Below are 17,103 nucleotides of genomic sequence, written 5' to 3'. Positions count from 1 at the left end.
GTGAAAATTTGTATTTAAAGTTACCCTTGCACTTCTTGCTGATGCATTGCGGTGAAGTTTAAGTTGAAGCATGTCCTTCAGGAGTAGAGTTGATCCCGTTGTAGCCGGCCTTACTGCTAGTCAGAAAAGACAAATCGTAGCACTTTACGGAGGCGGACAATCGCAATCAGGCGGGAGATGGGATCCTATACCAGTACTTTCACAGGAACAAATACAACTCGTATTAGAAGAGCAACAGAATGAACATCGCTCCCATCCTTTATCACCTCCGTACGGGTCGGATGAAAGGTACGTCTACAGATCCCAGCCAATGACAAATCCAACAGGTGCGGGAATATCGAGGGAGATGTACCGCAACCCACAACCATACAGCATGCCACCGGGAAGGACGGAGAGATTATACAGTGCTCCAAACGAAGTTCACACTGGACCACTAATGTATTCCCATCAATATCCTAGCACAACACAACCTCCTTTGTCGTCTAGTTACCCGTCAATGACTCAGCCTTCCTCAGGACGAGTGCCCCACCCCCCTCTTTCTACACCATACCACTCCACAACTGGCCACACTGCTTCCGTCAACACTGCACAGTCTCTCAGCATGGAGGACAATTACCCTACAGACCACAACTATGCTATCATGGTGATTGGTGTTACTGGTAGTGGGAAGAGCACAGCTTGTAACTTCTTCTGTGGTCAAAATGTGTTCAACACAAAGGGAGGAGCAGTATCTGTGACAACCAAGAGTGAGGCTCATAGTTGTTACGTACTGGACAAAAAAGTTCTTCTAATCGACACTCCTGGTTTTTCTGATGCTTATGAGTCAGAAGAGCAGCGTATGACTGACCTGGGAAAGGCTCTTTACTATGCTCAAGAGGGAGTACATGCCATTGTGATTTGCTTCAATGGTACAGCAAGGTTTGATCTTTCCACTGAGAGTGTTGTAAATGCCCTAGATCAACTTGGTACATTCTGGCCTCATGCATTCATCCTATACACTCATGCAGATGACATGGGCAGCAACGAGAGTGAACAGAAACAGCAGATCTTTCAATGGTTGAGTAACCCCAGATGCCCCGATCGTTTGAAGTGGCTACTTGAGCATGTCCAATACCGTTTTGTGACAGTTGAGTCAAGAATGAAGAGGGGAGATAATGCTTACCGTCAGCAGAAATGCAGGGAGTTTCTTGGCATGGTGGAACATGTATATCACGAGAATCATTGCCAGTTGTATACCAATAAGCTGTTCAAATGGGCAAAGGAGAAATATGATAAAGCAAGAAGAGAGAAAATGGAGCAAGAAGAGATGCTTAAAAACTGCCAACAGAGTTTATCAGAGCATCAAGATCTGCTTAAGAGTTTTGAGGAGCAAAGCATCACAGCAACAAGGTCACAACAAGAATCCATTGATAGTCTGCAACAAGAAATCAAATCTCTTCAACAGCAACTGCAGCACCAAACCAGTTATTCTGAAAACCGAAATGAAGTTTACCAGCAACTATCAGCAAAACAAACAATAGAACAAGAAGAGAACAGAAAACTGAGAGAAATGATTAAAGAGCAACGTGACACGATGGAACTAATAAGACAAAATCACGATCACCAAATGGCAGAAGAAAAAAAATTACTACAACTACAAAACCAAACTGTAATGGAGCGAAGTGTTGCAAGCATGAAGGAAGACATGCGCGATATGCAAGCAGAGAACAGGGAACTAAAGAGAGAGATGAGACAATCCCAACAACCCCAACAACTTGCAGTTAGTCACCAAAGAGAGGATAGCAACCCTCTGGCAGACATAGCTAACGGAGTAGGTAGTGTAGCCAAAGGAGTAGGTAAAATTGTTAATAAGTGTTCTATAATGTAAAGCATTACACACTTTGCTGTATATGTAAATTTTTGTATCAGTATAGTAATTATTACATAATGTATTGCATTTTAAATGAGCACTATGTATACGTTGATGAATTTAATAGAAGGAAATGCACTCTTTAGACCACATAAACTTAAGTATTAGTTTCTCATCCCTGCCTGCATCACCATTTTTCTTACCTCATCAAGGATTTTTTTGCACCACTGATGGCATAGTGCAGCCATCCAGCACCTTTTAAAGTTGGTACCTTGCTAGAGCAGTCTAAGACAACTGCATTCTGAGTCATTTTAACTGGCTAATTCAGCTATCTAGTTAATAAAAAATAAAAATCTGCCCTCCCGCACTGCTATTTTGAGTGCAGGAGGATGATAAACTAATAATTAAGTTTATGTGACCTTATTTGCTGAATATTGAGTATCATCAAAACCAGTAATTGCAATCATCTGAGTTAGGCCAACAATTGTAAAATGTTTGTTTCCCATCCTAATCAGGCAAAAAATACCATGTGGGCAGGTGGTTATTTATTTGTTAAAATCTATTATTTAATATTAAAGGGAGCCCATTAAATACTAATTGCCTTTTCTCTCAAATTTAGTAGAGATATAAGATTTGTTGTGATTTCACTGGGATTCATCAAGATTCAAATCTCATAGAAGGTTAGATTCGAAGTGTTGCAGACCCCTCATTTTCTCTGAGCATGCAGTCCAAATTTTCCATCTGTTCCACACATGTTAATAACAGATTGTCAGATGAGTAGGGACTCCTGTTCATTAATGTATCTCGCTCACCAATGGCTACCTGAAGAGATCCACTGCTTGTAAATCTGGCCCGAGGTTGGAATGGATACTCAAACTACATAGTTATCCATGCTTTTTGGCACTAAACAACACCAGAAACTCACTACTTTTCCAATTAATACACCATGTGCTCATACCAGTACTTATAAACAAAAAATAATCAGATCACATGACTATCAAATGCAATAATAAATTTGCATGCAGCTCTAAAATTACCATGCAGGCGGGTGACAGTATCTACAATTGCTACCATTGTGTGCAATATTCACTCAGTATACCGATGCCAAATAAATCATATTAATGATTTATTTCCCAACATTACTCTGGGTCTGCCTATAATTACTGCTGCAAAGACGTCATTTGGTAGTAGTGTCAACATTACATGGTAACCTGATAAGACAGGGTTGCAATGTATTCCAATATTTCACTTGCCTCAAAAGTGTGAGTACCGAATTATTTGCATATAAATTCACAAACAAATAAATATACATTCACTCTGGATCATTATTGGTAACATTGACAATTTCAGAAGTTGTGTTTAAACTTGTAGTGACAGAAGCAGTAGTATTTACAGTTGGTAATGTACTGTTAGCTGTATCAACAGTGGTGTTGGTTGTGTTTAGTCCCAGAATATTTGTCAACCTTGTAACTTCACTTCTCAAGGTAACCACCTCCTTTAAGAGTTCCTCCTTTTCCTAGTTATAAAAAAACAAAAAATTACAATACCAACACTGACTCTAAACTTGAATAAAACACTACATAATTTCAAACTTGTTGGAAATGGAATAGCCATCCACTTCTCAGTAGTTGATAGTTGGAGTGCGTGTTTAGTCACAATTTCCGTAGTGACTGGATTGACTTCAGAGACAATTCTCGTACTGTTCTTCATATTGCAATGCTGTATAACAGGTGAAACAAAGCTGGAACAGCAACAATGTTTTCCAGTAGTTGATAATCAGGGTGAGCATTAAATTCTTCAATTGATTTTAAAATATGTCAGGCTGGTGCCATACCTTCCTCTGATGTGTAGGTCATCGACACCTACAGCTATACTAGTGGACGTTTATTTAATTCATACCTGAAGTGGGGATTAAATGTCCACTAGTGTATAGCTCTGCAGGTGTAGATGACCTCCCTTGTTTTATTGCAGTTTATTTCTATGGTCCCTACTCAAATACTCAGTACCTTGTATATTAGTTGCCATATATTCATGAATGTTCATGCAGTATGAATAGTACTTAAATGTTTACACTGAAACCCTACCAGCTTGTGTAGGCATTAATGGTAAGAATAACCACAGCTATATAACTATACAAAGCAGCCCTACAATTTTGGAAAAACTACAAACTTCATCTCATCTTCGCAATTACAGTTTCAAGAAGGTATCATGAATGCTCGTGACAAATTCACAAACTTCTAATGCAGGCTACCGTATAATGTTTCAAAATATTTTCCTTACACTTATGTTTAAAAGTATGTATGATTTATGAATAATGATGATCTTACAACACACACAATACACATGCATTGCAATCACTAGAACCGTGGTGATGTCCCCATGAATTTTGGATCACTAATGTTCCATTTTATAATCACATACACTCACAAACACACACCTGATTACGGAACTACTGACCTTTTCACAAGATGAATCAATTGTCACTACAGGTGGAGCTCTGGTAGGTGGATCAGTTGGTTTCTCGTTGCTAGGCAGAGGAACTAGCAAGTTTGCTTCTCTCAATAATTCATGCTTCTTTTTGTTAAATCCCTATTTCAAACAAAAATATTACAACCAATTTGTCCAGACCCCACTCACTAATTATCACATTGTTTATTGTCTACATAATAAAAATCTATGTAATGCTGATTTCACACAATTTCTGTTAATAGCAGGTTCAATTCATTAAGTAACAAGCTCAAAAACTTTGTCTATCAAAAATTTTACACATGTACAAACACGAGTTCATAATCCCGAACTCATCTGTGTACAAACCATACACATGCACTACTCCCATCCCTCATACACGCACGCACACACACACACAAACACTCACCTGCAGGGTCCACTCTCCTCCATAGTACTCATGTTCTAGAGTTTCCCACTTCTTCATGACTTTAGAGGGAAGTAGCTGAAATATTTGCATGGCTCCCTTGAAGCAGGCCAATGGTGTATGAAAGAACATCTCATAATGACATGTCTTTGGTTCTGTGATGTTAGTGAGCTGAACTACAGTACTACAATTGAAGTACACCTGCAAAACAATAGTATTAGATAAAGAAGAATAAACAATATCTATCACACAGCTACTAAAGAAGAATGGTTAGTAGCAACAGACACTTTCAGACCAATGCGATAAAGAGCCAAGTTATCCAGTTTTAGAGTCAAAAAATTAAGGGGTCAGATCTGTTAGGACCATAAAGATTATGGGAGTCTCTAATACAAATACTGTAGTTTGAATAAGGGAGGGATAAAGAATAAATCACAACACACTGTAGGCTAATGGAACCTATATAACTGATGAATTTGATTACATGTTGATAATGGGCAATCCTTTTCAGCATATGGTGAACTAAGGAATAGAAGGAGAATAAGTTTGTAGGACATCAAGACACACAGAAAGCTAGTGCTACCATGAAATAACATGTGTATCAGAAATCAGAAATTATCAATGGCTGGCCTTGATAATTCCTTTTAACCTTTCCCCCTTTACTTATAGGAATCGTCAAGAACTGAAATAAGACAAATTTTGATGGCGTGATGATAGCTGGGAAGATTCGACTCAAATTAGGAATGGGAGATTTCCTGCTTCCACATCAGAAATGGTTAATTATGCACATAAGCACTATGGAGCTACAGATACATGAAAACTTTCCACCCTCCTAGTACTAAGTGCTAGACAAATGCTAGACAAATACTAAGATCAAATGTCAATCAATGAGCTAGAGCCATCTGACCCTTAGCTAGTGCAAGGTCAAGTGCTCCTAGTGAAAGTGGATAGCCCTGATGTGATCCAGCTCCTCTCAAACACATAACAGCAGAACGTAACAATGAATAACTAATCCTGCAATGCAGCCATAATATCACATAACTATATGACATCTCCTTCTGAAGATATCCGCCAATGTATATTACACTGTAAAAATTTTAATAAGAATAAGAGAGACAAGGAAAGCAAGTCTTCTGTAACGTACAGCAGCCATACCACCCCTTAATGTTGAAAATAGAAGTGGAACCCATCTCAATTTCCCTAATACATTGTTCATACTTTCATTGTTTCAAACATTGAAAATTGAGGATACTTGGGTACCACGATGTGTAGGTGCATTAATAACATTAAACACTTTGACATCAAAAATTGCCTTCTGATGTTTACCTCCCCAGAATCCTGAAGCAGAAACGTCTACATGAGATCCATCCTCATTATTAGCTGTTGCATATCAAAGAGTCTCACCTGTAAGAGGCTGCAATGGATACATGAAAACGGCATTTTCTGGTTTTGTAAAATGAGTATGTCGCTTGCCCACGCTGGATATACTTGGCCGCACTACACACTTGATATAGGTTATTTTCATATATATCTAGTGTACTACACCAGAACTTATATTTATAAGGTAGAAATTAAGTGAGGTGAGCAACTGACAGCAGTGGTAGAGTAGTAAAGGGCTTGGGTATAGGTGTGGAGGTCTCTGGTTCAACTCTTGGAAAAAAAAAATTTCCCATGTTTTTTTGCACATGTTTTTACTTCTCATTGACTGTTGTTCTATTAGTGTATCTCAATCATGCTTTTTCTCATGTTTGGTTTTACTTATATCTCCTTAGCTAATACTTTCAGTACTTTCAAACCACAAAAGGTTTGCACTATGATAGTAGCTTCATGCACTGACCAATTTTCAAGTTATTCCATTAAGTAGATTACCCTGTAAATGTGACAACAAAATTAATCGCTTTTGTGATTTTCAAAATTGCATATTCTTTGTTCAATCTGTATGAAAATTGGGCTGTAAATTTGCTGTATTATGCTCTTACTTCCATCCAAATTTGAAGCAAATCAACTTAAGCATGTACGTATTGTTGCAATTTTATAAAGTGTGCAAAAAGAAAATTTACACAAGAAGATTAAGTAAGAAGAAAAACAGGCATATGTCTCAGTTATGGCTGGGTGCATTTAGCTCAAATTTGGAATAGGAGGTGCCCTACCCCGAGGGAGTTTCCGCAGCAAAACTAGTTAATTTCTGTTCAGGGATTATAGAGCTACGAATACATGAAAACAGTGTTTTCTTGGTTCCTGTAAAATACACAGTTGTCTGTTGCGCATCCGCACTAGCTGTACTTGGCCGCATGACATATCATGTGTCCTGATACATGTAGCACAGGAAATTACATGCGATTTTCTGTGATTTTAAAACTGCGCAATTAGTACAATGTGTTGTCATGCCAACTAAACACTAAACATTTCTTGTAGACTCAGGAAGCTACCAAGGTACAAACTCTATTAATAAATATGTAGAAACACGCAAATACCCTAATAGAACAGTCATTGAGAATGAAAATTGTACACAAAAAACATTGAGCATAAGATTGCTGTGAATTTGTACGAGAGACCTCCATACCTAATTTCATTGGTGCACTGATCCACTGTAGCCCTTTATTTTGCACATGTGTTAAAGTACTTCATAGAATGGAATTGAGGGATAGATGCTACTGTTGTATAAGCCAGTGGTATCTAAACCAGCTGTAAAAGAGGGCATGACCTGGTATACGAGCAATGCTTCAGTGATGTTAAAGCCATCTTCTATATTCATCTCTAGATGACTGTAGACAATATATGGGTGGCTATACTTGACCAGGAGCTCATCAAGTTCGGACTCGATGAGCTCCTGACTTATGTAACTGCATGCTGTGTTAGAATATATATGACTGTTCTATTAGAGTATTCTGATCTTGAAAAGCATTATGAAACAAAGGAGGAGCTCCCCTAGCCACCATGTTTATATGCACAGCTAACCGGTTTACCTTAACTCATACCTTCCTCTATCATAAAATAATACTTTCACACATCATATTCATACAAATTTTCGAGGGGCATAATTTTCACGGATTTTGTGGTTGCTTGGCTGTCCATAAAATTTTCATCCTCAAAAATTAATGATTATCAAGGTTAGCTCTATGCTTTCTAATAGGTAACCTCAGTGAAAAACGAGTGATCCTTGAAAATAAAACTGCGAAAATCCTGAAATTTGTCCATCTACAAAAATTACTTCCCTCAACTTCTACAGCATCCAAGTAGTTAAAATGTAGTGTGGTTATTTTATGTGGGGGATTACAGGAAACAAGGGATAAAGATGACCCAGTACAATAATCACAATTTTATTATTTTCATAGCAAACCATATTTCATGGCTACCACCTGTTTTTACTAGAGCACAATACGTATATTACACATCATATATTTGTACTTTTGCTTGTCGGTCCATCACACCACACTTCTCCCCTTTAGAGTAAACCATTCCAACAAATGTGTCATTCTCGATAATCCAGTCACTCCATATTCCCAGGACGCCATGATAACCAGATATCCGGGTGGTGTCCTCCTTCTGAGTAATGTTTTGGAATGGACACAAGTTGTAAATGTAACTAGATCGGTTAGAATTTGGTGGTAATATATATTTAAGTACTTAAACACTCTAATACAACAAACCATACTGTTACAGTAAGAATTCATAATTGTGTGTGCGTGTGTGTGTGTGTGTGTGTGTGTGCGTGCGTGCGTGTGTTTCAGCTGGATCACGAGTGTATTATAAGAAACAAATGCCTAAGTGTCTATGTGGATAAATACGGTAATTTGGTGAATAGGTTACCTATTCACTGACAGCACTGTTGTTATAAAGACATTGGAGGGATTTTAATTTAGTGGATATGCTTAATCATAAGTGTTAACACTGGCATGGCTAAACATTACACATGCTCTCACTTGTTGTGTTTGAATTTGTAGCAAGTGTTGTTCAATAGTAGGAGGTGTTTAGGTGCTGCAACAATACAACACTGAATAGTTACTGTAATATAACAGTACTTTTACTGCATACCTGCTAATTCACATGGTTGCATCCTAGCCACTAACACCTTCTTTCTAAAATATTAAGATAACATCATAGCTCTAGGACAGTGTATACACTAGTTCATAATCATTGTACTAAGTAAGATGGTTACACTAAAAGGCTTAGCCTGTACATACAAGGGTCATACATACAAACATAAAACCAAAATGACACAATACAGCAGCAAGAATCAAACTAAAGAGCTAAGCATGTCTATAGGATAGACTAATTCCTTACTGAAGTGGTGTAAATCTGCTCAAAGCTGGTGCTTGTACTATCTTTAAGGAGACCATTTTGACTTCTGGCATTTTGGTTGGCTCTGACTCTTTGGTTGGTTCTGACTGTATGACTGTTTCCGTTTTGTTCTCCCCTGCACACAACAGTTTACAACAAGCTCGTGTGGAAGAACGTACCTGACACTGCTAGAAAGATAGCCAACGCAACAAGTAAAGTCAATAGATCGTTCATTGCTAAGTACACTGGAGTAATCCCACCGAGTCGAATCCCACAATCGAACAGCAACACTGCAAATCCCACAATCGAACTGACTTTGATCATTCGTAGCTCCTGAAATGTCTTCAGAACAAGGTAGACACGTACCTAAAGACGAAATATTGTTGGAAACTCGTGAAGAATTTAGAAAGAATAGAAAGAGAGATGGGTGGAGGAAGGAAGGTGATGATTACGGTGCTTACCGACCAGGAGCTCTAGTGGCCAAAAAGAAGGCGAAGAAAGAGAAAAAGAAGCACAAGAAACACAAGCACAGTAAAAAATCCCGCCATAAGTCGGACAGTAGTGGCGAATCTTCCGAGGGAGAAGAGCAGTGGGCAGAAGCTGGACAGCCGGACACTAGTACTGTTCCTTCAGAATCTAGCCCAGTTAAGATGGAAGAGGACGTTTCTATACAAAGAGATAGTTGGATGGAAATGCCATTACTTAGTTCTATTGCAGGACAGTCAACTAGCCGAGCTGAAATAAGGGAGGAAAAAGAGCTAAAAAGACGTGAAGAAGCAAAAAAAGCAGAGCAAAAACCTGGAAGTCATGTCCGTGAATTAAACCCCTTCTGGAAAGATGGTGGTAAAGGTCTACCTGAAGAACGATCTGCTCCTGAAATAAAACCCAAAACTGTAGCTGGTGATGGAGGGAAAAGTTGGTTAAGACGAGCATACAAGAGAGCTGTTGAGCAGGCAGCTGAAGAAGACCGGTCTTTAGAAGAAGTAGCTGCTGAACGTTGGGGATCTCTGGATCGGATTCATTCCATGCTAAGAGCAGCTGGTATTAATCCTGGCCACATTTCAGATACCCAAGCAACCTCCCATTTAAAGACGTCCTCATCAGAGAGACATCAAGTGGTACAGAAGAAGTCTAGTTCTGGGGGTTTTCTTAAACCAGGTGAAGAAACTAGTGGATTTCATCTTCCCAAATCTCATTTTGCTGGTGTTGGTTCATCGACCAGATCACCACAACATAGTCGGGGCTGGCGACGTAAAACTGAACAAGCTCCTGAACCAGATGAGATCTATGATGACTCTATTGCTGCACCTGATAGTCCTCCTGATAGGAACAGTCCCATGGAGGATGCTACCATGGAGACTACTGATTATGATGCTCCCCCAGACAGTCCTGAGGTTGCTCCTGTTACTGATGCTGAACTGAATGCCATTGGGGCCAAAATAATGAGAGCTGAGTTAATGGGAAATACAGCAAAAGTTGAGACTCTCAAACGTGAATTAGAAACTTTACGTGCCAGGAAGGAACAATATTCTAGCAAACAGAGGGAAGGCCAGAGAGGACAAAAGGAAGGCCAGAGAGGACAGAAAGATAAGGTGGTTGTGCTTACTAAAACAGATCGGGTGGGTAATGTAAGGCCAGCTGATTTTGATGACAGCTCGCGGAGCAAAAGTCACAAGTTACGTAAAGCTACTCACTCACATGACAAGAAAGGAAAAAGAGAGAGGTACTTTGCAGACGATGATCACTACTCTTTACAAGATCTCATGAGAGAAGAAATGAGCACATCAGCCGAGGACACTCAAGTTGCCATTGCCAAAATGGCTGGCAAATTTGTACGAGCAGCCAACTCTGACGAAACTGTTGATGATGCATTGGACTATGTCACTAAAGGTAAACACAATGAAGAGAAGGATAGACAAAAGGAACGTAAATTTGCTGTACTTGAGAGCAAACAGATGACAGAGATACTTGACAATTGTAAATACTGCTTTGATAATTCACGAGCACAGAAACATCTAATGATAGCCATAGGTATCAATGTCTACCTTGCGGCACCAGATTATGAGTCACTAACAGAGGGACATTGTTTACTAGTCCCCATGCAACATGTAGTATGTTCTACTGCCCTGGATGAGAATGTTTGGAGTGAAGTTGAGGTGTTTAAGAAAGGTCTGACTAGAATGTTTAGTGACCTGGAACAAGATATGGTTTATATTGAGTCATATACTGATACCAAAAGGAAGGCACACATGATGATTGAGTGTATCCCTATTCCTAAGGAGGAAGGCTTTATGGCTCCGATGTACTTCAAAAAAGCAATCATGGAATCTGATGAAGAGTGGGCACAAAATAAGAAGCTGGTTGACACAAGTAAGAAAGGCCTCAGAAATTCTGTTCCACCTGGCTTTCCGTATTTCGCTGTGGACTTTGGTACAAGTGGAGGCTACGCACATGTCATTGAAGACAAAGCAAAATTTCCTCATTATTTTGGTAAAGAAATTATTGGAGGAATGTTAGATGTTGAGACTAGGCTGTGGAGAAAACCTCGTCGTGAGAATTTTGAGAGACAAAAAGAGAAAGTCCTCCAACTCTCAGAGTGGTGGAAACCCTATGACTGGACTCAACAGCTTAAAAAATAATTAATTCATCAAACACATGCACAAAATGTAAGCACTAAACTAGTATGTGACTTCTCCTGTCAATGACACATATTCAGCTAAAATTTCATCCTTTTTGGCGACTTTATCAAATTGGTCTTGGTCAGGTACTGCTATATTTCCAGACTCAATTCTTGCTTGTAGTTCATCAATCTGTTTTAGTTTCTTCCGCAGAGCTCTGACACGTTTAAGAGTTTCTTTATCCACCACTGGTGGTTGTACAGGAGTTGACAATGGGTTCGGTTGCTCGGACGGTACAGGATTATCCAGGGTATGGTCCCCAGGTGGTTTGTCCTGTTCCTCTTGTAATTTCAGGCTTGAAACATCCTTTGATAGTTGTTCAGTAGGATCAACCGGTTGTAAACTAGTTTTAGTGGTTTCTTTATCATCATCACCGGCGCCTTCTGCCTGCGTTTTGCATTCTTCTTCTGCGACTTGGTCAATGGTTTGGCCTCTGTGTTAGGCTGCTCCACAAAATTAAACCCCACGGGTACGGTAGCAGCTTCTTCTAACTCTCTGGTTAGCATTTTGCCTTTACTTTCATATGCTGGTACCTCATCCTGCGGTATGTAACCTTCTTTAACTCTCCGCGGCTTTCTCCACGATCCGTCAGGTCTTTGCGTTGCAGGTAGGTACAAGTGACCATCATGTCCCCTGAAAACATTTTCTCTGGTGAATTCGGCCCCTGCTTCTGCCATCGCTAAATCCTAGCGCGATTCCCCGCTAAATCCTAGCGCGATTCCCCGCTAAAATTTTGGGCAAGCGGGTACAAAAATAACGTCATGTCAGCATAGATGTCAGCGCCCAAAGAAGCTCGACGCAGTGGGTCTACACTACAGAAGATAGCCCAGAGAAAAAGCCAACTAAAACAGTACCCCAAATGGAAGAAGCTTGAAAGTATATCGGTGTATAACAACTGTAAGGTTAGTGTATTCTAATAATTAACGCACTTCTATCAACCATAAACTTTTCACAGCAAGATGGCTGTCGCTGTCAAGGATGGCGTAGTATGCATCCTCCTAGTGGTCAGACACATTCAGATAATCCACTGTACAACTCGTTAGACTTGTGTAAGGCTTGTCAGCATACATATGATCTACACGTCAGTGACTTACAAGGATTAAGTTCAGAAGACTTGGATAGGATAGTATGTACTGTGACTGACATGGAGAACCTGTTAGTTCAGATGAAGAATGAGAAGGAGGACCAAGATACAAAGAGGATGTATGTGTTCTTGTTTCAGTTTTTGAGGAAACATATGTTAGCAGCAAAGATACCAACTCTTGCTGGTGACAACCTGGGTACGCCGCCTTTTGAAAAACCCACCATTGCCAAAGTATGCCTTTTATTGTATACTACTGAGTTTTTCATGTTTGTTGTAATAGAGAAATTTCTAAGTTTTTAACTAGACACATACCCACTCCAGCCGGCTATGGGTACATGCCTGGTTTTTGAAATTGTTTGTATTGGAAAAGTTTGTAATTAGACGCATGCTTATTCCAGCCAGCTGCGTGCACGTGCCTGGGTTCCTGAAATGGTTTTCAGAAAAATGTACATATGTTTCTTTGTATCTATGTTTGTCTTTCCATACCCATGTGAGCAAAACTAAATGAGAAACAGGTTGTTATCTCCTAGGCAGGTTTACAATTTTTGCTAATACGGTGGTCATTTAACATAGGTTTGAAATACAGGTAAAGTGAGTTTCTGAAAAGTGCCATAATGCGCTATTAAGGTGTGTTAAAAGGAGGTGTGTCCCTTATGCATGCAAAGAAAAATGAAGGGCACATTCACCTGAGCCTGCCAAATACACTGATATCAAAGAGGGGAACATGTGTTCACTCCCAATGGTGGAAACATGTTTTGTGTGCCTGAATCGTCTATACTAAATGTATGGGATATTTTAAAGCCTCATAACTCGCTTGTTCTTGCTTGTATCAGTGATTTTTTTCTTCAAAAAACAGTCAGGCTTTTAAAGGGCTTCACAACCTAGCCCGTGTAACAAAAAAAAAGAGGTGAACACAACTGAGTCCCAGACATGGGGCCAAGTACATGAGTACTTATACTTAAGTAGTACACTTAAGTACAGATTTGAAAGTACTTGTACTTTACTTAAATACTTTCTTAATTTCCCCAATGTACTTGTACTTATACTCAAGTACTTTGCTAAGTACTTGTATGTACTTGAGTACTTACGTACTTGTAAGTACTGCAAACATTGTATGTAGTTTGTACACAGTGGGTACATAACAAAATTGCATGAAGGTACAGTGTACAATTTTTCTAGTGCCTTCCCTAACCTTACTATGTATCATGTAGCCACGATTAATGATGACATAGCATTCTGGCAAACAAAAGCAATTCTGCTGCTTAAGTTAGTGCATTTTAAGAGGTTAAGAGATTAAATGGTTGACAAAAACCTGAAAGTACCAACCCCACTAGGTACACTTACATACCACAATACACTGAATGCAGTATATATTTTACTACAACAAAATGTACTTGTACTTTACTTGAGTACTTCCAGCATGTACTTATACTTTACTTAAGTACTCTCTTGGTTATTGCTGGAGTACTTGTACTTGTACTTGGAATATTCAAAGGTACTTGTACTTTTCTTAAGTACTTTCAAATGTACTTGTCCCCATGTCTGCAACTGACTATACAAAGTAACCAGCTACATTAATGTTGTGTGTACTACAAAACAAGCAAACAAAAAACTGTTTACCACAAGTTTAAACTATTTACACATGATTGACACATTGTCTATAGTATGTACAAGTTGAGCTGGATCCTGAAAAACAGTTAAAAAGTGGATTTTTTCTCAAAAGACTAAACATTTCAGCCAGCCAGATGGTTAATGGTGTCGGCAAAGGTGTCAACAGCAGACACATACAGTTTGATTCCATTTCAAGTTCGGGAAAGGGCTGTACCGAACACTGCACTTTTATAGATTCTCCATAGGAAATGTATGGTGAAAATTTTGATTGGCTGTAAATATTATGTCAGATATTTGAACAAAAAAGATTTTGAAATAGTTTTAGCGGGAATTGAGCCAAATTTCAAGATCATGTATAATTGCATCCGTGAGTTATTAACTGTTTTTGAGTGTCCAGCCTGATGCATACATACTATAGCTATATCAAGGGATAGCAGATATATATTTGTTTTGCAGGCAGTAAGCAACTTTGTAATGTACAAGTTTGGCCACCTGCCGCAGAATGAATGGCACACTATGTACGAACTAGCAAAAATGTTCCTTCATTGTGTTAACCACTGGAGACTGGAGACACCTTCCAACCATGCTAAGTCAGTTACTAATGGTGACAATGCTATGGCTCAGATCTACAGGGAGAGCTACACAAGGTTTGTGTGTTAGTGCTGTATTGTTACAAGGTGTTATAGTAGACTCTTATCCTTTCACCATCGATTGTTTAAGGGTTTTTGCAGCAGTACATTCAATTATTCTAATACAACATACACAAATTTCTACAGTCAGTAAAACATTCTAATTGAGCAGTCATTTAGTTATAAAAGTCCCTCTGTATTTTTGCGACAAGAAATTAGCCACCAATGTAGACATTTTTTATGATAGCCTGTTACAGTTCCCTGATGTGTAATGTGCTGTGCATTTGGCTAAAATAAAACTGGTCAAGTGGTTCCAAGTGACAGAAGTACCTATTAGTAGGAAAAAACAACAGAAGCATGGAGTACTCTACTGTAGAAGTAGCTAGGGCTGTAGCTGCAGCCAGTTTTCTGCTATGCTTGACTGAACATATCATTTAGGCAGGTAGGCAGGCAATAGAAACCAAAAATAATAATTTTAATTCTGTACCAACTGACAGAAAGGTTTCGCGTTGATCTGAAGGCACTTTTAGGCTTGATTTTGCCCAACCAATATTGTCATGTCATTGTAAGGGAAAATCGAAGCAGGTTTTTAGGTGATATTTTATCGTGGATCATGTCCAAACCTTGCTTGTCCCTAATATGCAGTACTACTACTATACTGTATGATAATGGCATCCTCTCACTGTATATACAGAGAGGTAGGCAATTACCATCCAAATATGGACAATATAGTAAACTATCATTCATATTTTGATGAGGTCACAAAGTGTCCAGTTTTAGAATTTTACTTTACCTGGAGGCAATGTGATGTTCGTTTGCTTGTGTGCACATTTTACACAATATGTCTAACACAGGTGGTTCTGCTTCTGTCACATTCCCATCTTCTGTGACTGCCTACAGAAGTTTGAGGCCACTCAAATATTCGGTCGCACCCTCCTCAGTGCCATCTTCCCCATCATGAAGTTGCAACTGATTGAGAGGTTCGGTGTTGAGCAGGAGAGACTTCAACGAGAAAAGAAACTGTTACTAAGTCACTTTCCAAAGTCAGTTTTTGTGTGTTAGTGTGTTGTGTCTTGAAAATTTTCATGTAGAAAAATCAAAATACATTAGAGTGCAACAAGCCACTGGAAGAGATGGCCTCCCTTTGCAAACAGTCTAGAATTGTACCTGCAGTCCTGCATACATAACTTAAAGTACTCCACTAGTTCTAATCAACAAACAAAACATACATGCATTTTACTCATATAATATAAACGGTGTACTTGTGTTTGCTAGCCAGTCCAAGGTAGCTCTATATGTACATGTTTTCCAACAGAACTACAGAGGTTTACAGGATATATCAGCCTACCAGTAAATATTTAATCAGTTGACTTCTGAATGTCACAATGTAGGATAAATAGTAATGATAATATGTTTTCCTTAGGAAATGAAATCATAGTACTCTTTATAGTTCATGATGACGTGTTATGTTATACAATTATATGTTCTGCATGCCGTGCAGTATGTCATTATTTATCCTTTGGACTTCTGGTACTTTCAGATTCCTCAGGGTTCAAGTTTGTTAGTGTGTAGTCTAGAAACCTCTTTGTGATATCAGGTAGTGCTGTAATATTAGAGATCATGTAGGTTTGTACTTTCTCACAAATATATTGACAGAAAAACCAGCCTCGCAATACCTTCATGGTGCCTTGGTAGTACTGGTTAGTATCTTCAGAGCAGCCAAAAATACTTCTGATAAGTAGCAATGAAATTTTAAATAATTAATGATTGACTAACTGCCTGCCTCATGCCTTCGGACAAGCGTAACTATTGGCATGTAGGTAAGTAAACGTAAATTGCATGTACCATGCATGATACAAGCACCATATATATTCAAATTTCAGGTAGGAAGGTACAAAGGTTTGTTGCAGGCCATTGCATGGTACTATCCTGCTCAATGGTTTTTTTGCATATTTATTGTAAGTGTCCTTACACAGAATCACTTTTTTTTGTTTTCTCATTATGCCACAGTAGTAAATCCATTTGCCTCATTGGTGTAGTTTTTAATTTTATGTTAGTGACATTATTTTGAAATATATATGTCTGTGGATGTATTTTTTGGT

The 17,103-nt window shown here is 38.8% G+C and overlaps 4 protein-coding genes and 1 pseudogene across 5 annotated transcripts in view; 3 read left to right on the top strand and 2 right to left on the bottom strand.

Annotated features, from left to right (window-relative positions):
* Positions 1-6: 6 nt before the first annotated feature.
* LOC136249147 (uncharacterized) lies at positions 7-1,964 on the top strand. Its single transcript, XM_066041091.1, has one exon. The coding sequence runs from the start codon at positions 71-73 to the stop codon at positions 1,865-1,867; it is 1,797 nt and encodes a 598-aa protein (XP_065897163.1). The 5' UTR covers positions 7-70; the 3' UTR covers positions 1,868-1,964.
* Positions 1,965-3,102: 1,138 nt separating this feature from the next.
* Positions 3,103-9,353, bottom strand: LOC136249138 (N-acetylglucosamine-1-phosphotransferase subunit gamma-like). The gene is made up of 8 exons (XM_066041082.1): positions 9,179-9,353; positions 9,003-9,135; positions 8,754-8,797; positions 8,642-8,696; positions 8,127-8,304; positions 4,725-4,922; positions 4,307-4,438; positions 3,103-3,365 (listed from the first exon to the last, which is right to left on the bottom strand). Exons 1-8 carry the CDS (start codon positions 9,321-9,323, stop codon positions 3,162-3,164), a joined length of 1,089 nt encoding a protein of 362 aa, XP_065897154.1. The 5' UTR covers positions 9,324-9,353; the 3' UTR covers positions 3,103-3,161.
* Positions 9,296-11,739, top strand: LOC136249137 (CWF19-like protein 2). Its single transcript, XM_066041081.1, has one exon. The coding sequence runs from the start codon at positions 9,338-9,340 to the stop codon at positions 11,636-11,638; it is 2,301 nt and encodes a 766-aa protein (XP_065897153.1). The 5' UTR covers positions 9,296-9,337; the 3' UTR covers positions 11,639-11,739.
* Positions 11,620-12,563, bottom strand: LOC136249139 (partner of Y14 and mago-like; annotated as a pseudogene).
* The window catches only part of LOC136249135 (histone acetyltransferase KAT2A-like), a 23,891-nt gene continuing 19,170 nt past the window's right edge, over positions 12,383-17,103 (top strand). Inside the window, exons 1-4 of one of the 2 annotated variants that reach the window (XM_066041080.1) lie at positions 12,383-12,579; positions 12,633-12,992; positions 14,829-15,019; positions 15,856-16,044. In XM_066041080.1, the coding sequence (XP_065897152.1) occupies positions 12,451-12,579; positions 12,633-12,992; positions 14,829-15,019; positions 15,856-16,044 (869 nt within the window). In that variant the 5' untranslated portion in view covers positions 12,383-12,450. The remainder of the gene's footprint in view (positions 12,580-12,632; positions 12,993-14,828; positions 15,020-15,855; positions 16,045-17,103) is intronic. The other variant, XM_066041079.1, reaches the window with a different exon arrangement.

The sequence above is a fragment of the Dysidea avara genome, chromosome 3 (genome assembly GCF_963678975.1).
Source record: "Dysidea avara chromosome 3, odDysAvar1.4, whole genome shotgun sequence".
NCBI lineage: Eukaryota > Metazoa > Porifera > Demospongiae > Dictyoceratida > Dysideidae > Dysidea > Dysidea avara.
Note: the sequence above shows the minus strand (reverse complement) of the source record. Positions and strands in the feature narration are given on the sequence as shown.

Excerpts from the sequence above, each read along its gene's own strand:
- LOC136249147 (XM_066041091.1), top strand. The coding sequence starts at position 71 with ATGTCCTTCAGGAGTAGAGTTGATCCCGTTGTAGCCGGCCTTACTGCT.
- LOC136249138 (XM_066041082.1), bottom strand. The coding sequence starts at position 9,323 with ATGATCAAAGTCAGTTCGATTGTGGGATTTGCAGTGTTGCTGTTCGAT. Across the intron at positions 8,305-8,641 it reads TACAAATTCAAACACAACAA|TTACATTTACAACTTGTGTC; the intron begins GTGAGAGCATGT and ends TAACCGATCTAG. Across the intron at positions 4,439-4,724 it reads GAGGAGAGTGGACCCTGCAG|GGATTTAACAAAAAGAAGCA; the intron begins GTGAGTGTTTGT and ends TGTTTGAAATAG.
- LOC136249137 (XM_066041081.1), top strand. The coding sequence starts at position 9,338 with ATGTCTTCAGAACAAGGTAGACACGTACCTAAAGACGAAATATTGTTG.